We start from the raw sequence: 19,577 nt of genomic DNA on the forward strand, positions 1-19,577 counted from the left end.
TGAAAAAGTGAGTCACAAGATTAGGGTCAGTGAGTGGTTTGCCGAGAGGATAAAAAGGCATATGAAAAAATGTGAGTCACAAAATGAGAGTCAATTGGGGTTAGTGGTTGAGTTTGACAAGAGATATGAGATGTGTCATCAATTGATGTTGACTAAGATTGGTGAGTAATTTGTTAAGGACATAAAAAAAACATATGAAAAAGTATAAAAAAGACATATAAAAAAGTGTGAGTCATAACATAACATGATAGTCAATTGAAGGGTAAATGTAGTGCTGGATAAAATATATGTTAATATTAAATTTAAGATTAAACTTAATTTTTATAAACTAAAATTAATTTTAAATTAATTAGAATGAAATAATATTAATTTTATCTAATTTATTTATAAATAAATAGTATTTTTTTTTATATATTCTGAATTTAGGACTTATGATATTGAATAACTAATTTTAGGAGTTAGAAATGAATAATGATTTTGAGGAAAAAGTAGGGTTATCAGGGAAGAATTAGTTTGTCACATTGATGATTATCAGGCAAGGGCAGTACTGTCATTGTACACGAGTGTTGTCGGAAATATTAAATATTATTATTTTAGGTAAATTTCTTCTTTTGGCGCGTAGGGGTAAGTAAGAAGAATGGACGGAAAACTTCCCACGATGAGAGAAAACGCTCTTTGAAACGGGAGGAGGAAGAGAGAGAAAAAGGGCACGCAGAAAATACCTTTTGAGAGAGAGAGGGCGAGCGAAAGTCATACCAGTCATGGACGGACTGATACATATATAGAGAGAGAAAACTTAAGCAATACTACTACAAGGACGCCCATTCTCTTTCTAACATCCCTTTCCATCACTCCCAAAATCATCGGACTCCAACATTTTGCCGATACATCTCCAACATCGTACATCTGTATTTATGTTGATGCATTCGTGTATAGGTTCAAACATATACGTAGTTGTGTATACATTTCTGTAGATATATAGGTTGTGCAATGGAGCTGTACGGTCGGACAACTCCAATGGAAGGCTCACAGTCCGATCCGGCGGTGGAATGGAGCTCGCCACCCGGCGAGACAGGACTAGAAGGTAAGTACAGTTTCGTCTAATTCAGTGAGATTTCATGTGCATTTACGTTGATTCTCTGTGATGGTTAATGTACTCTCTCATTTATTGTGCAAATGCAGAGCCTTTGTGGCAATTGGGACTGGCCGTTGGCGGGGAAGCTTACCCGGAACGCCCGGACGAGCCGGATTGTAATTATTACTTGAGGACTGGATTTTGTGGATACGGGGCAAGGTGTCGTTTCAATCATCCACAGGACCGTGGTTTGGTACGCTTCCAAAGTCCTCATTTAGTTTCGTTTAGGGCTTTTCAAATTGGGGATTCAGTGATGTTTGGATCGCCTGTTGTTGATAGTAAATTGATCTGATCTTGTGAAATCTAGAGTTAAGTTTGACTATGGCTGTCTTTGATTTATTTCTTATTTGGTTCGTCAGATTACTACTAGATGCAATTGCATGTATCTATAATCTTCAATGCTTTTTATTTTAAATTACAAGTCATTCAGAAAACAGCATGTTTTGGGTATATTCAAATAGAATTGGTTTTTTAGGTGATGGGAGCTATGAGATCTGCTGGAGGAGGAGAGCACCCAGAAAGAGTGGGCCAACCTGTTTGTCAGGTATTCTGTTTTGTTTTCTTCATAGAATTTTAAAAAGCATTTTGTAATGAAAAATTACACGCATTCATCTTCTCACGCAAAGTTGAGATAACCGCTTTCTTTTTCCCACAACAAAAGAACTCCTAGAATGTTCAGTTACTTCAGTGACATTGTATTCTAGTTTTGGTTCATAATGGATGATAATACTAGGATTTCCATTGACTATGGTTATTCTCTTGTATACAGTATTATATGAGAACTGGAATGTGCAAATATGAAACATCTTGCAAATATCACCATCCAAGACAGGGAGGTGGAACTGTTGGTCCTGTGGCACTAAACATTTCAGGATACCCTATTCGTCCGGTAAGAAGTTTTTAATCCCCTTGTTTACTCTCTTTTTGATACTTCTGTATTGGGTTTTCAATTTTAATACTTTGCCTCAGGGAGAAAAAGAGTGCTCATACTATGCGAAAACAGGGCAGTGTAAATTTGGTGTAACCTGTAAATTCCATCATCCTCAACCATCAGGCCTTCAAGTCCCACCATCAGGACCTGCTATTTATCCAAGTCCAACACTTCCATCATCTCAACAACAGTATGGAGTGGTTTCAGGAAACTGGCAAGTGGCAAGGCCTACTCTAATTCCAGATTCATACATCCAAGGGGCTTACAGTCCTGTATTATTTCCTTCAGGGGTTGTTTCATTTCCCAGTTACAGTCCTTACCAGGTAGGATTTCCTTAGCCCTGTTTCTCCATTAGATACTTCCTAAATCTTTACTAACTTTTTATCTGACATGGCACAGACACATGCCAGTCCAGTAGCTTCTCCAAGCAATCAATCCTCTATTGGAGCACCTCCTGTATATGGTGTAACTCAATTATCTCATTCAACGCCTGCTTATACTGGAACTTATTTATCATTGCCTTCTATTGTTGGTCCCTCAAGCGGTGGCCAGAAGGAACAGCCGTTCCCAGAGAGGCCTGGTCAACCGGAATGTCAGTATTACATGAAGACGGGAGATTGTAAATTTGGATTGTCATGTAGATACCATCATCCACCAGATTGGAGGATAACAAAAGTAAATGTTGTCCTTAGCCCTACGGGACTTCCACTTCGTCCGGTAAGCACTCATCATGTTATTATTACATGTGAATTATCATGGGGTTCAAATTGTGACTTCGCCTTGTTTTATTTTTTGCTTCCTGTACCTTTATGTGTTTCAAGAAACTATCTTCTTTTTCTGTGCTTCTAAAGTTTTGAAGTAATTGCTGTTAACTTTTCTTTCGTTAAACTTATCAAAACATTTTGGTAAAGTAAGTGGTAGTAAGCACTGTCTACTCAGCAGAAAACATTATAAAATTGGTAGCTTATAAATTCAATTAGAAAGACATAAGCAAATCTAGTTTTTCTAGCTTATAATATTAAAGGCATTTGAACCACACTTTTAGCCAATAGTCTATAAACACTAGCAATATGTCATCATAGGTAATTTCATTTCATTGCTATTTTATCCATCACATAAGATATACTTGTGTCGTTAGACTTTACTTCACATGTAGATGCTTTGTGACCATGACTTCACTGAATGAGAATGATCAGTGTCCTGAAAAATGAAGAAAGTAAGCTGTTGAGCATGGTTAACGAATAATCCAACATAGATGTTCAATCTTCTTGAGTTACTGGCCCTTAGCTTTCCAATTTTTTTTAGACCAGTTTATTTTTTCCCTAAAGGAGGCTAGTACAACATTCCACCACTATGACCTCCTACTTCATGCTTTTCAAATTTCTTCATGATGCTAATGATTTCCTCAACATCTTTGAGAAGCAACTACTATTGAATTTACTTCAATGCTTACCAGATTGTGTGCTTATCTAGCAATACCTCGTTGTCCTTTGAATGTGACTATGTTTAGGCCTTTTAGTTTATTCTCAGGTAGTTGCAATTATGTTATGATTGGCATGGTGGTCTCTGCCATAATGAGTGTTTGATTTTGGATGAATGTGTAGTTCAATTTTAATGACATTATGCAGTACATAAATCTGGAAAGATTTATTGTTAGCTTAGTGAGCCTTGTGATGAAATTAACATCCTTTGCAACAACCTCGTGATTAGACAGGTTTGAGTTGCAAGAATAATTGTTTAAATGTATGCATGTATTCTTCGCCAGATCATCCTGTATTAATGGAACTTTGTGAGTGGGATACAATCTAGTGGCTCAGTTTATTCATTAGGGATTTGTAAAATTGTTGGGCTATGATGTCTCAAAATATGTCATTAGCAAGTTATACTCCTGTGTACCAACTCCTATTTGGGATAGAATGCACTATTTAATGAGGTGGATCATATTAAAAATCATATGCAATTTCGTTGGGAAGAACGACAACTATTCAGATCTTGTACTGTCATTAGAATTAAGCATTACGGTAGTTGATGTTCATGCTGTCATTAGAAGATAACCAGTCTATACTCTATATCATTAATAACTGTAATATGTAAATGATCTTTATTATGGAGTCAATGGGGTCTAAGGAGCTATTCTCTACTTCACGAATTCCAATTCCAATTCTAAGATTAATTATTCAACTGCTTTTCTAAAGCCTAAAGGAAATGTTACTTAAATGAAGTGCTCTATTAAAAGCTGTAATAATGTGAGCTCACTGAGTCCCAAGAAACCTTTCTGTTAGAAAATAAACCGTTAAGTCATATCAAGTATATTAATTGGTTTAAATATAACAAGAAGGTGTTGTAGCGTAGTGGTAAACACCCATGCCTGTCACACATGTGACCAGGGATCAAATCTCATCGACAGCAAATAATATTTAAAGTTTTGCTATTTCAGGGAAGCTGAGCAAAATCCGAAATTTACCTATAGGCAAGATCGGTTCGACAATGTATACCGGCTCAGTCAACCGGAGTTCGGTCAACCGGTTCGGTCAAGAAGTTAGAAATCCGGACAGGTTCAAGTTCAGGACCGATTGAGTTGTAAACCGAAAGAACGGTCAAGAAATCTAACCGATTGAATATCAAACCGGCCAGAAGAAGCTATGAAAAACCTAAAGTCATCCGGAACCGGCTAAAGAAACCTAACCGGTCAAGCTACCAAACCGATCAAGAGTATTCGGTACGTGACCGCACAGAGAAAGGATCGGCCAAAGCTCAAAACCGGAATCATCAGGAACAAGGAACCGGACCGGATGAACAAGAGAACCGACTAAAGAAAACAAACCGGTCAAGATACCAAACCGATCAAGAGTATTCGGTACGTGACCGCACAAAGAGGATCGGCCAAAGCTCAAAACCGGAATCATCAGGAACAAGGAACCGGACCGGATGAACAAGAGAACCGACTAAAGAAAACAAACTGGTCAAAGCTACCAAACCGATCAAGAGTATTCGGTACGTGACCGCACAGAGAAAGGATCGGCCAAAGCTCAAAACCAGAACCATCAAACAACCGATCATAACCGGAAGAAGTCCGGTTACTTCACTACCAAAAGACATTCGGCCAAGTCAAGTGGCCGACCTGTACAAGAAGACACTTTGGGTATCTGTTGAGAATGATACCAAAGGAACAGACTGAATACTTCCATATCCATGCAAGTCTGAGGAAAGCCTGTAGGCTGCAGAAGACAGTACTACCGGATCCTTCTACTTCGGGATAAGCCAGAAAGGAAATCTTCAAAGTACAGACAACTGTCCAAGCAGACAGTGCCTACATTGAGTAAAAGACAAACCCAGCAGGTTTGCCTTACAGACCGGCAGGTCTGAAACAGGATACCAGGTCTGAGACGACCGGCAGGTCTGAGACACTGAATCACTGCATCCCTGATCAGCCAATCAGATTCAAGGCTTTGAAATATGACCGTTGGCATATTTCACCTATAAAAGGAGGCAGTTGCAGAAGAGTAAATGCAGTTACTAAGCGGGACATTAAGTGAGACAAGTGAAGCGTTGAGAGCATTTACTACAAGTGATAACAGTGTGGTATTCTAAGAAAGCCTAAGTGCTAAATTCTAAGTGTGTGCTACAATTTCGGTGTGAATTGTAAGAGTGTTATCGAGCAGAGAATAAGTCTCGATCGGCTTGTATTTGTATTCCTTAGTGAATATCCTTCTCGCGGTTTCGAGAGGAAGGGGTGACGTAGGAGTTTTATCTCCGAACATCCATAAAATCTGTTGTGTTATTTACTTTCTGTTGGCTTCATTACATAACCGACTAACTTAACCATACCGCTCCAAACCGACTCCATATTGACCATACCGAATATCCAGATAACCGAAACCGACCCACCATTCTTCAAATCTCCATCATCCGAAACCGATTCCTCCTATCATACACGTGTACCGCTTCAACTTGAAAGCAAACCTCTTCCGCGCTTGAACCTAGTTCAAGGGTTTGTGACAGGTTGTGTAGTATTGAAACCCCGGTGTTAATCTCTAACCGGATTAACCACCACCCTACGAGTGAGAACCGCTAACCGGTCCAACCCCCGGTCCACCAGCGGTGACCTAGATCCTAACACTTTCTTATTCAACATTTTCTTCCATCATAAAACTAACACGTTCTAAAAAGATTACATCCTAATGTGCCATTCCTTGTGGAGGAATCATCTGCATGCACTAGTTAGTCTGTTGAGCATATTTTACTTGCATAGTTCATATAGTTGTTTTCATTGCACTTTTTTTAGAAGAAAATGTATAGTGTACCTTTGTTAATGCCAAAATTTCAACGTGGATTGTTGTCTTACAAGACAAGAACACCAATCCAATAAAAGAAAACTCAAAACCTTTTGTTCAACATCTAGAGCATAAATCAACTAAATCTGGCAAATACTAAGCATAAAAAGCTGAAATTTCTATTTCACTTGTGCTTTGCTCGTTGATGTTCTCGATTCTTTGATGTCTTTCTCAGGTTCCATAGATAGAATTTAAGGTTTTGGATAGAATCTGAAATTATTTGACGTCTTTCTCAATTCTTTACTTGTTCATGTTCAAAGAAAGTGAGATTCATTTAATGGTAGAACCTTTTTGGGGGATCTGTCTGCTTCCTCACAAAATTCTCGTGTGCAATATTTCATTAGGAAAATAAACATTCGTTTTAGCCAAAATAAAAAAACCTTTTTGTTGAAGAGTGAAACTTTTACTTCCCTTTGATTAGGAAGATAGTATCCTAAGATACAATTGATACACTTAAGATCTAATTTAGTTTGGTTGGAGGGGAATGATCATGAACAAAGGTTGAACTTTCTAACACCCTTGTGGAATGTTTGAAGTGATTAATTTAGTGTGGATGGGAGTTCTGGAGTACTTGGAGAGTTCTTTTAAATTTGAGAACTTTAGAGGGCATTCTACTTATCAGATTACAGATAGGTAGCAGTTAGAACTGCTTCACATCATAAATATTTTAGGGACATGAAAGATGGGCTGAAGCAGCAAGTGAACGGTTTTTATTTTTTATTAGTCGGTATTTGTGGACTTGCTTGGCTTCCAATATACTGGTTTTCCATGAATTTCTGCGATGTCCAAACTTGCGACATTAATCACACCATGGTCTTCCTCATTGTTGTTATTTAGTGGAATTGGCACTAGAGTTAGTTCCTAAGGCAGCAAGGGTAGAACTCTGTAATTGTGGAGTATTAATCGCTTCTTCAGTTCCCATCATTACTTTCTTTCAGCTTTCTCACACTAAGGTTTTGTCCTCTTACCTCATCCAGCTCTCTTTTGAGTCCTAATAGAAATATGTCAAGTTGTTGAATACTTGTTAAAGTGTTGAAGTATTGTATGACAGTGTGACACTAAGGTTCACTTGACAGAGATCATGTGACAATGAATCTATCTGGAATAGTTCTATTGTATTTTCAGAACTATAATATGTCTCATTTGCTACATTTCTTATTTTCTTAGTTGTTTTTCTAGGATCGGAAGTTCTCACCTATATCACTGTTCATAGAATTAGTGAGCTATGCATGATCATATGGTTGCCTAGCTTCTATTACCTACATTTGAATCTCACCTGTGAGATGCCTTTGAATTTTCAAAAGATTAACACTAGGACTGACCCATTGGGGAGATAGTTGGATCCGTTCAACTTATAGCTAGTGACATGAATAGATCTAGAATCTGGGATGCCATGAAGTTTAGGCTGAGATGAGGCGGTTTGAAAGGCTGCTCCATACTTCGTTGTGTTGCTTCAAATTATGTTGGAACACCAAGGAACTGGCAATTAAATGAATTGAAAGAGCTTAGGCGACTGCTAAGCAATTTTAAGACGAAGATTTGAAATCTAGTTTTAGATTGCAATTGTCTCTTGTAGCATGCAGTCACGTGGAATTAGAGGAGATAGAGAAACCAAGTCTAGACATTGAAAAACAGAAGAATCAATATATGCTTACTTATGAGCTTCATTTAAATTATTCAAGTTTACTGAAGATCTTTATTAGTTCATATAATGAATATAAATTATAAATTGTCCCTATTTGAAAAAGAATAGAACAATTGGTGGCTGACATACCAACTCACTAGATAACCTCTACCACCTAAAACCAGGAATTAAAACATAATGATGAAATGCCTAAGAGTTAGAATTCCATCAAAAGTAAAAGATAGAATTGGCACCAAAAGTGTGGTTTTGGTGCCAATTTGTCATGGTCCACCTTTTCATCGACACTTGATGCATAGGCAAGCAGTCTGCGACAAATGTCTTTTCCTGATATTTGACCAATTATCTATGAGATAAAAAATGCTCTTTTAGGTCATAGTTCACACAGGCACAGGTCCAACACATTGGATAAATGTCTAATCTTGAATGCCATTCGGACTTTTGCTCAATTCATGGATAGAAAATAGAAAGGCTGATCAAAGGAAAGTTTTGGAATATAAATATCATTTGATTAATTGATTCTCAGAAAAGAAATAAATAGAGGCCTCTGAGTCATCATGATAAATTAATGGAAAAATACAATTCCCACTTTGGAAAAGTGTACTTGCAAGGTTTCCCTGTGAACCAGCATATTACTTAAAATGTGTTTACATGTTCTTCTCTCAAGATCATCTTATGCCAAATTCTAGTCATTGCTACTTTGCTTATCTTACATAATTGTTACCCTCACCTCCCCTTCCCTGTTGTATGCCTGTAGTAGTATACATGTATGGGTCTCCTTATGCTTTATGAGCAGAATATAATAATAACTACGGTGGCTTGTGTGCGTAACTTGTTGTCTTGTTCTAATGCTATTTCATACATTCTCACAGATGTTGATAATATAAAAACATAGTGCGGACATATTTTGTTTCTCTAGGTTTTAATTAGATGAACTGTTAATATTGCTGATAGTAAGTTTTCGTTGAATAATGAAATTTAAATGCTGAATGAGTTAAGTGTGAAAATAGATGTTAAATAACTAAATAAAAATATCTAAACATTTTGTACTGCATGTTAAGTTGATTTGAAAATGTGGAACTAATGTTGAGAAAAGACTTGAAAGTCTATTTAACTTTATAATGATGTAATTTAATTAATTTTAGGGTTTAAAGTTGTCTTTTGGATGTTATTACTAGATTATCGAGTTAAGTCATTCTTAACTTACCGTTAAGTTGGATTTTTCAAGTTTGCTTTGAGATGAATCTAAATAATTAAGTGACTTTATATTAAGTTATAAATTATTATTAAACATCGCCTTAATTCAAGATAATTTGCCATTGTGTCAGCTATAACAATACTGTTTTGTCCATAGGTCCTGTCTATTCATGAAAGACAGGAGTGATTTAAAATATATTGAAATTATATGCATTATTGCTAAACATTGCATTGTTTCATTCAGCTGAGTTAAAGAAGGATTTTACATTTTCTTTTGGCTTAATATAAACAAAGATAATGGTATGGTTTTGATTTTGATTTTGTGTTTTTCTTTTGATCAGGGTGCACCAGTTTGCACCCACTATGCTCAAAATGGTGTATGCAAGTTTGGGCCATTGTGCAAATTCGATCACCCAATTGGAACATTGAGTTACAGCCCATCTGCATCTTCTCTTGCCGATATGCCTGTTGCACCTTATCCTGTTGGATCATTAGTAGGTACTCTTGCCCCATCATCATCATCTTCATCATCGGAGTTGAAGCCAGAAGTAGTTTCTGGCTCAAAGGATGCATACTCTACCCGAATATCATCTTCCATGACCACTTCTAGCAGTTTTGTTGGTTCAGTTTTCTCTCAAAGTGGTTCCTCTGCTCAGGGTTCTAGTTCTGCACCTTCCACTCTCAGCAGGAATGATGATGAGCCTATCAAAGGTCTCTCTTGATCTTCGTCAACCTTAATTTTTTTTCACATTCAGGCAAGTCTTCTAATCCATGGCCTCCCACTGTGCAGATTAGGAAACCATATAGACCATTCGAATCATCTCCTTGTTCATATAATCTTATATATGGCAACATCTTTTCTTCATGAATAAGCCTTGGATAAAAACAAAGTTCATCATCTGAATAACCAGAAAAGAGAACAGCTAAAACATACCATCTCTTACGGTTAGGAGATTGTTGTGTTAAATTATACTACCATGTTTTGTTATTTGAACCGAAAATATGAGATTCTTGAAAAACAGGGAACATCTTCCTGTCCGAATGAGGATGGATTGGAAAGTGTTCTTGGTCTATATACCCTCCCTTTTTGCAGGGACCTTTTTTTTATTAGAGCTTGGAACTTGGAATGATATTATTATTCAATGTATAAGAACTTGGTTGATAAATTTGTCAGTGATTGTGGATGATGATGATATACATAGGAACAAATACCCACAAACATTGGACTTTGTAATGCTCTCTGTTTATACAAAAAAGAGTAAAATCAATTTCAACAAATTTTTTATTTATTAAGAACTTGATTATTAAATGCTTAATATTTTATGTTTTTTTAATTTGTTTTTGTCATAAATGATAGAACTTATATTAATTTATGAAGTCATAAATAATGATAACATGGACTTAGGTTATTTGAATCATTTTCAAATAATACATATCATTTTTTAAGTAAATTAAATTATTAAAAAAATTATATTTTTTTTATATATTAGTATTTTTAAATTATTTGACTAATAGCTTAAAGTGAAATGGTAAGATTTTTACTAAAATCAATTTAAATTGATATGGCATAAAAAATATTTTTTTTATAAAAATTCTTTCAAAATAACCATAGTTTAATATTCTAATTATTTTTCTTATAAGGAATTCATTTTTATTTAATAGATGGGAGTGATCTCTACTAAATTAATTAATAAATAATAATAAATAACACCTAAAAAAAACCAGTACAATCAAATTAAAATTTTCACTAAAAAATATCGAATGATCACACAATATAAAATATCCAATGAAGTAGATCACATAATATAATTGTGTTGAAAAAATCTTTCTTAAATTTTTTTTTTAATTGATGATCTGTATACAACATCAAATGAGAGAATAATAATTGATCAATAGATATGATTGAAATACTCAACAAGTTTAATAAATAATTAAAGAATATATGTAAGTACTTAAAACTTTTTAAGCTTAAGTTCAACTTAGAAAAAAATATTATCTATTAAACATTTATATTATACAAATCTTTTAATTCATATAGTGTACTCTTTTTTAGATATATATATATATATATATATATATATATATATATATATATATATATATATATATATATATATATATATATATATATATATATTCTAGCTCACATAAACTCTCTTCAAATGCTTTTTTTTTTATATTAGGTTTAAGTTACTTATTTTTAATTTATAACTTAGTCACCTCCATATTTATAAGACAAATAATTCTTTATTAAAAATTGAAAATTAATTATAAACTTAATAATTTCGTCTCTTTTATTTCTAAATAGAACATCGACACGGACATGGTCGACTCTAGGATAAGGCTCTAGGATAAGGCGCAGTCGCCTGCCCCTCCCAAAGGCACCCAAAATCAGAAAAAAGAAATATAAGACCAAAATTTGATATATAAATAACTATATATATTAACAAATTATTTGATAGTTTTATTAAATTAATACAAATTTATTATATTTATTTAATAGAGCAAAAATATATTTAGATTAAAAAATAGAAAAGTGATAAATGGAGAGAAATGAGAAAGGACTTACCATCAAATTATTAGTTGAAAAAAGAAAAAATATAAAAAAAAGAGTAGAAGAAAATTTTTTATTAATTTTTTAGCTAATTAAATTGGTCTTTCACCCATTTTCTTTCTCAATTATTTTTTTAAATTAATAAGAGTATTTTTTTTGTTTGCATGAGACACTCAATTATAGTGTCGCTATGCTATTAGACACGAACTTGAAAAATAACACATTCGAATTGTACAATTAAGAAAAGATCCTTATTAAAAAAATTGGAGACAAAATTTTATTGGACTATAGAATATGTCTCACCGAACAAAGGAATGAGACACCAATGTTAAAAAAGAAAAAAAAAACTTTTGAATTTCTCTTTATAAATCATAAATCTGACAAGACAAAACTATTAGGCTTTCATTTTTTTTTTAAAATTTAGCGGTTTTACAAATTTCAATTAAAAAAATAATATAAATAAAACCAGGTAGCTTGGAGCCCCTGACTAGGCTTTCTCTCTCTCTCTCAGGCTCCAACGGAAAAACACACGCAAAAACATTGGCTGAAGTTTGAGCATCGTTCTTCAGCGGCTAATGCAATGGACGTTTCCAAAGATCAAATTGCAATGCTTCTCGAGAATTCTCTCTATACTTCTGCTCATACACTCGTAAGTATCGTTCTCTCTCCACCACTTTTCTACTCCTGTTTTAGGGTTTTTGTAACTTCTAACATCTCAACTCTTACTATTTAACTGATGACCTTCGCAGAGTTGTTTCCTAGTTTCATCGTCCACCGTCAATATTGAGACCAATCCTAGCGTCAAAGCGGAGAACTTGGTTGGCTTTTCGAACTCGGATTTCTTTAATTCGATATGTTGCTTCAGTATTTCTCTCCTTCATTTCTTGCAATTGCTTATTGTGCATAATGTGGTAGGTTGTCCTTGGGGATGCACTGTTCCATGAGAGAGAGTACACCAGAGCAATTGTAAGTTTTTGTTCAATTTAAGCCAGGCTTCCTTGTTATCATGCTAAATATATAATCTCTGAGCTCCATGATTTGTGTTTTCTCATATTATCTTTGTTTCACAGCATACATTCAAGCAGGCATTGCAACTGTGTAAGATTACACCAAAGCAAAGTCCAACTGTTAGAAGTTCACTATCCACATCAAACAGGTCATCTTCTCCAAATTCTTCCAGCATTTCAGGAATCAATGAATATGAGGTACTTTGATATGCTCTACCCCCAGCTTTTGAAGACTAGTTGAATACATGATGAGATATTTGCATTGTTTCTAACAGGTCAAGTTCAAAATTGCATCATGCCATTGTTCGTTGAATGAAAACAGAGCTGCCCTTGTTGAGGTTTGACCTCGGTATTTCTTTCATAAGTTTCTTGATCTATCTGATAAGCTGTTTACTCTTACCAAACCATCGTACTAACATATAGACAAAGATTCTTTCAAGCCATCACTTCTGTCTTAATCTCTACACTTTTGTTCAATTAATCAAAGGAAGAAAGAGTTATATTTTTGGAATTAGCGGTAATATATTTAATTAGATTTCCATATTCAGATCAATTACACTACAATTGTCTGGTACCACATGAATTTGTAAATAATAGTGATTCATTTTTCTACTCCTTGTTTCGTAATACGGTGTTGATTACATTTATGCAGATGGAAGCAATTCCAAGCAAAGCTAGAAATTTACAAATGAATTTAATGATGGGAAAGCTATATCGCAATTCAAGACATAACCGAGCTTCCATAGGATGCTACAAAGAATGTATAAGGTCCTGTCATTTTTTATTTTAGTGCCCATGAGCCCTTGGAACAAATTCTTAAATATCTACTACACTCTCTCAGTTTCTGATGTTAGGATTGATTTTGCTCTTAGTTATGGTTTTGCCATAAAAATGGAAGCACATGCCATCCTACTAAATTTGTCATTGCAGTAAATCATATAATAACTTCACATTTGTTTACACCATTTATCGATGTTACGTTGACAGACAATGCCCATATGTGATGGAGGCCCTCACGGCCCTGGCTGAACTTGGAGTTGCTGCCAAAGATATCGTCTTTTTGTTTCCACAGGTCTGAACTCTCCTTGTTGCATTGGGATCTATATATAAAATATTATTTTATTAGTTTGTAAGTAGCATCATAATCCTATGTAATTTTATATTGGAGACAGGTGCACCTAGTTCAATTAGTTTTCTTCTCAAACAAAAGTGGAATCTGAGTGTAGATAAGCATGCAATATTCCTCATTGTTTTAGAAGACCTAATTTTTGTATTCATAGATAATTGAACAAGAATTCTAAGACCAAAATAACCATTTCCTACCTTGAAAATCAACATTACCATGTTATTGACAGTTTATGTATTTGTTGGTTTGTGCTTCTTTGTTTTCCAGACACCAGCTAGGAATGTTCGGCCCCCCTTTGATCCTTTAGATTCAAGTCGCTGGTTGCAAGTAAGTAGGAGATAGAAGATTATGCATTTTCTGTAGCACACAAAACATATACATTGCTTAAGTGGGTCGCTATCTGATTTTCTATTTCACGTACTTTTTATCTAGCATTCAATTAAATTAATTAGCTTTTATCTGGCATTCAGTTAAACTGATTAACATTTTATCTGGCTACCAAGAAAAACTCTTTCTTTGACATTGAAATTTCTCTCATTATATCACCCTTTGTGATGTTAATTTTTTTCTTATGCTTTTTACCATTTTGTTATCCATTCTACATTCAGTGAATTTTATTTGTCATGTACCATTAAGTTGTGGATTCATTTATAGAGGTGTATCTTATCCCATTCATTTCCAGTAACATATACCAATTGTTTGTATCATATATGTCTCTTCTTTGTCAATACTGAATTCCCCACACTTTTTCAGGGAGCACATGTTAACCAAATCATCACTTTGAAGAATTGTCACATGTTTATAGTTTTCTGCATAGGGTACAATATCACTTCACAGAATGCCCCAAGTCCAAATCCATGTCATGTTTCCCTAAACACAAGATTTAATATTCTCAAGAGTTGCGAATTGCAAGTGGTGTTAGATTTCCCTTTGTGTATGCTTTAATTTTATTTGAGAAACGATAAGGTCACGTTGGAGCTGAATGAGATATACCTACCAAAACAAATAGGTCAATATGGACTGTTGTGCAAATGTTTATCATGTACAGAGACATTCATTTAAACAATGCCGCGTTTTTACTTTATGTTTCTTAAATCTAATTTTTTCCCAACCATGATTGTCTTCTCTGTGCAGCGTTATGTGGAAGCGCATTGTTGCATAGCATCGAATGATTATAAAGGTCCAACATCTTCAAAATTTGTCAATAATCTGCTGGATATTTCTTTTTAATGTGTATGATTGATGTGTTGTATTTGTAGCTTTGTCTCATACATAACAACATTTTCTTTGTGTTGTACGTGTGCACACCTTAGCATAATGTTCAGAAAAGGCATTTGAAAACTAATTATCCATCAGAACTGTTGTATTGTTAGACAGTTGCTTTGTGGTGCATACAATGATGTCAATTTATTAAAGAAAACATGGAACTTGAATCATGCATTTTACCTGGAGAGATATCTGCTTGTTTTATATTTGTTGGGAAACAATTAAAGACCATGGTATCTTGTATTTGCTTGAACATGAACGCCTCAACAAAATGTAGAATTGTAGTAGCTACTTTTGGTTTCTTATACTGTGGCCCAGAAGAAAAAAAAGCTTAAAAGTGCTATTATCATCAGCTTGTGTTCAGATTATATTTAGAATCAAAGAGGGAATTGGTAAAAGAGTTGCACTTCTTTTCTCTTGTGTACTCTGAACTTACCTATGCCACAAATAATCACAAGCCTTTATATTCATGCACTTGCCATAAGAAATTTTATGTGAAATAAGATTAGAGATGACTTTCTGTTATGGTTAATGTCAGCTACTTGAAGGTGCTATGAATAGTAGTACTATCCTCTTTAATGACTTTTGATCCACACTTAATTTTCCTTGAAAAATCAGTTTTAAAAAAGGATGCTTTATGTGTTCTTCTTTTCTTTATTTTTGGTTCTAATTGTCTGAATTTTGAACCATGGCAGGTGGGTTGGAACTCTTTATGGAGCTTCTGCAACGTTTTCCCAACAACATTCATCTTTTACTTGAAATAGCTAAGGTTAGATTCTGCTGAATTTCCTCTGTCTGCAACGGTTATCAAATTTCTCTTAGTTCTATCAGTTCAGCTCTAGGTTTTCTGGTGGGACTGGTTTATCTTTTGTGTAGCCTTTGCTTTAGCTTTACAAGCTGGTAATAGTGGTCCAAACCAATACAATTTACTGTGTCAACTACTTAAAGAAATAGGAACCTAATAAGAATCAAACATTGAATAAAAATAGTCTGAAATTATCATGCAAAAGACTTGCATGAAGAACTTCCTATATAGGCACTGTTAAGACTTTACTAGGATATTCATGTATATGATTTTTTATGGTACTACAGATTTTAGTTGTTATGGGTGTCCTTTTAAGTAGCTAAGGCTGTGTTTGGATGAGGGAATTGGAGTTAGAATTCTAATTCCAATTCTATAAGAATTGACAGTAAATTACAATTCAATTCCTATGTTTGGAATAAAACATGAATTGTAATTCATAAGAGAGTTGTTTGATTTTCTTCTTATTTTTTCTTACTCATGTTAATTCCATAAGAATTCAAATTCCAAATCTAATTCCTTATTTTAAGTCCCCAAACAAACAACATAATTGGAATTGCCCCCTCCAATTCCAATGTCAATTCACCTCTTAACCAAACACACCCTAAGAGTTATTCAAGTGTTCTTTTGAGAAATTTTGGTTCAAAGATGACTATGACCAAGGTCCAGTTGGCATGTGATCTTATACCATATAAAGGTCAAAGAGAGCTCTTACGTAGTTGACTCTTACCTTGTGATCTTCAATTTTTTTTTCTTATAGTTCCTCCACCCCTTTATCATTGTTTCAAAGCTGTTTTGCTTGACTTGATTTCTTTACTACTAGCACCAAAGAGTTGTCTGCATCTACTTACATGAATTCTATGTTTAAGTAGTAACTATTTGCATTAATATTTTTGATCTGTCTTCCGGTCTATGTAAATTAATGATGAGCTTTCATCTGAAGGTTAAAGCTATAATTGGAAAAAACGACGAAGCCATTATTTGCTTTGAAAAGGTCAGTATTCATTTGATACAGTCTGTCAATTTCTAAAGGTGAAAATTTAAACAGATTCATTGCTTAATATAGTTATGAGTAATTGTCCACAGGTTCGATCAATTGATCCATATATTGTTACCTACATGGATGAGTATGCGATGCTTCTTAAGCTGAAGTCTGATCAATCAAAGCTGAATAAGTTAGTGCATGATTTGCTGAACATTGACCCCACAAGACCAGAGGTTATTGTGGCTTTATCTGTCTTGTGGGAAAGGAAGGAGGATGAGAGGGGAGCTTTATCATATGCTGAGAAGGTAAGTTTATATTATCTACTTTGGGCTTTCATTTTTTATTTTTGTTTATTTATTTTGTAGCCACTACTTCATTGTTTTCTCCAACCAGAGTATTCGAATTGATGAGAGACACATCCCAGGTTATATAATGAAGGTACTATTAATGATGAATCCCAGCTTATGAATTGTACAAAGGGCCTTAAATGAACACAGACCACATTTACTTTTAAGCTTGCAGGGTAACTTATTCTTATCCATGAATCGGCCTGAAGCAGCGGTGGTTGCTTTCAGGGGAGCTCATGAACTGAGGGCTGATCTTCGTTCCTATCAAGGTGAACTCTACAAAGCTAGCCACATAACCTAAGTGAATCACAAGCTTGTGTGATGTAGTTTTATTTTGAATATTATAAATAACCTGATTTTTGATTTGGGATAAACGACTAAAATAGCCATCATAATATTTTAAAATGTTAGAAAACATTATAGTAAAGGTATTCTAGTAGAATAATTGATTTGAATGATGATGAGATAAGGAGTTACAACCTATCGTCTAAAAAGCCCACCACATATTTAAGCTCAGCTGCTACAAGAGATTGAGATGCTTATTATGACTTAAAAAACATGTATCTATTTCAGGATTGGTCCGTTCTTACTTGGCACTTTCAAAGATCAAAGAGGCATTGCATTGTGCCAGGGAAGCAATGAAGGCAATGCCTCAATCAGCAAAGGCTTTAAAATTAGTTGGGGACGTTCATGCTAGTAACTCCAGTGGAAGAGAGAAAGTAAGCCTCCTTTAATTATAAACATCTTGTAGATGATGACATATATATTAGATTAGGCTTGAACAAGTCATTGTGTTAATATTCTCCAAAGAAAAACCCTGGTCTAAAAAGAGATCTTTTACAAGATTTTCTCCATTGAAGACTGCAATCTTGATCTTTGAGAATATAATAGCTGGGATGAAAAAAATGTCAGGCAAAGAAGTTCTACGAGTCAGCCCTGAGACTGGAGCCTGGGTATCTTGGGGGTGCATTGGCATTGGCTGAGCTCCATGTAATGGAAGGGAGAAATGGAGATGCGGTGTCTCTGCTTGAGCGATATCTCAAGGATCGGGCAAACGATTCGCTTCACGTTAAGCTTGCCCAAGTATGTGCTGCCACAAACATGTTGCAAGATTCTTTGTCACACTACCAATCCGCACTAAGGTTATTATAATCATCATCATCATCATCTTTGGTTTCTACTTTCTTTTATCCTTAGTTGTTTTTGCAATTTGTTAACGAGGCTTCTTCTCTGCTGCCTGCTTGGTGGATGTTTTAATTATTTTTTGAAATAGAATCAACCCAAGTAATGAAGCAGCCAAGAAAGGATTAGAACGGCTAGAGAAACAAATGAAGGTTAGTCTGTCATATATACCACCACCATGATGATGTGTTAAAAATGTTGGGGCTAATAAGGTAATTTTGCAGGGAATGGATCCCGATGCTCCCGAAGAGGACGATGAAACTGAAGTGGATGATGTAGATGGCGATCAAATAGAGACCGATCTTCTATGATATACAATGATGATCAGTTTTTGTTTTATGGAGGGTGCACAAAATGAGACACCCAGCATGCAACCGTTTGACAAACAAGGTGTGTATGTGTTTTACACTTTTCTTCTCCTACGCTCGGCTCTGTTCACTCTTTAGCCTAGAAAATTCGAAAGGATTGATCTGCTTAATATTATATATGTGTGTATTTTATGTTGTTAAGAAGAAGAATGATGATCATTTTTCTTTGAAATACATGTTAACTCTGTTATTTGTTCGCATTCACCAATAACCAACCTCACCCTGATCAACCCATCAAAACCACCTCAATATTATTCTTAGCTAAGTTTCAGATCCTTACATTTTACCTTTATAAATCCTTCATTTCTTGCCGCAAGCTGATTACTTAAGCCAGACTATCATCCTTTTCTCATACTTAAGAGATCAGTTTTTGTATTCCTTGTCTCATTTGAACATGAATAACCTATATCATTTGTCGTTTTGAATATAAACAATGATTAAGCGAGGAATAGAGCATCCTCTACCACCTATCATTTAATCTTCTTGTTTTTTAATATGAAAAATGGTTCATCCCAGAATATAGCATCCTCATCCACCTATCATTTAATCTTGTCGTTTTTATTATGAAGAATGATTCATCGGAGAATATAAAAATATATATGAAAAATTAAAACTTTTACATTAAAATATATTTCAAATTATAATTTATTATTCACTTAAACTGAAAGTACAATTCTAGGGTTTAGGGTTTAAATATATAT

The 19,577-nt window shown here is 34.6% G+C and overlaps 2 protein-coding genes across 2 annotated transcripts; both read left to right on the forward strand.

Moving 5' to 3' along the window:
• Positions 1-664: 664 nt before the first annotated feature.
• On the forward strand, positions 665-10,114 carry LOC124941942 (zinc finger CCCH domain-containing protein 32-like). The gene is made up of 7 exons (XM_047482334.1): positions 665-1,084; positions 1,183-1,328; positions 1,611-1,679; positions 1,905-2,024; positions 2,105-2,389; positions 2,466-2,783; positions 9,581-10,114. The coding sequence occupies exons 1-7, from the start codon at positions 991-993 to the stop codon at positions 9,959-9,961; spliced, it is 1,413 nt and encodes a 470-aa protein (XP_047338290.1). The 5' UTR covers positions 665-990; the 3' UTR covers positions 9,962-10,114.
• Positions 10,115-12,282: 2,168 nt separating this feature from the next.
• On the forward strand, positions 12,283-19,066 carry LOC124942294 (anaphase-promoting complex subunit 7). The gene is made up of 18 exons (XM_047482768.1): positions 12,283-12,442; positions 12,543-12,611; positions 12,709-12,759; positions 12,864-12,998; positions 13,076-13,138; positions 13,453-13,568; positions 13,788-13,872; positions 14,194-14,253; positions 15,061-15,106; positions 15,888-15,961; positions 16,938-16,988; positions 17,081-17,284; positions 17,373-17,417; positions 17,502-17,595; positions 17,900-18,045; positions 18,239-18,468; positions 18,600-18,660; positions 18,733-19,066. The coding sequence occupies exons 1-18, from the start codon at positions 12,374-12,376 to the stop codon at positions 18,817-18,819; spliced, it is 1,686 nt and encodes a 561-aa protein (XP_047338724.1). The 5' UTR covers positions 12,283-12,373; the 3' UTR covers positions 18,820-19,066.
• Positions 19,067-19,577: the final 511 nt, after the last annotated feature.

The sequence above is a fragment of the Impatiens glandulifera genome, chromosome 6 (assembly GCF_907164915.1).
Source record: "Impatiens glandulifera chromosome 6, dImpGla2.1, whole genome shotgun sequence".
In the NCBI taxonomy this organism is placed as follows: Eukaryota; Viridiplantae; Streptophyta; class Magnoliopsida; order Ericales; family Balsaminaceae; genus Impatiens; species Impatiens glandulifera.

Excerpts from the sequence above, each read along its gene's own strand:
- LOC124941942 (XM_047482334.1), top strand. The coding sequence starts at position 991 with ATGGAGCTGTACGGTCGGACAACTCCAATGGAAGGCTCACAGTCCGAT. Across the intron at positions 1,329-1,610 it reads ATCCACAGGACCGTGGTTTG|GTGATGGGAGCTATGAGATC; the intron begins GTACGCTTCCAA and ends TTGGTTTTTTAG. Across the intron at positions 1,680-1,904 it reads TGGGCCAACCTGTTTGTCAG|TATTATATGAGAACTGGAAT; the intron begins GTATTCTGTTTT and ends TCTTGTATACAG.
- LOC124942294 (XM_047482768.1), top strand. The coding sequence starts at position 12,374 with ATGGACGTTTCCAAAGATCAAATTGCAATGCTTCTCGAGAATTCTCTC. Across the intron at positions 14,254-15,060 it reads ATTCAAGTCGCTGGTTGCAA|CGTTATGTGGAAGCGCATTG; the intron begins GTAAGTAGGAGA and ends TTCTCTGTGCAG. Across the intron at positions 18,469-18,599 it reads CACTACCAATCCGCACTAAG|AATCAACCCAAGTAATGAAG; the intron begins GTTATTATAATC and ends TTTTTGAAATAG.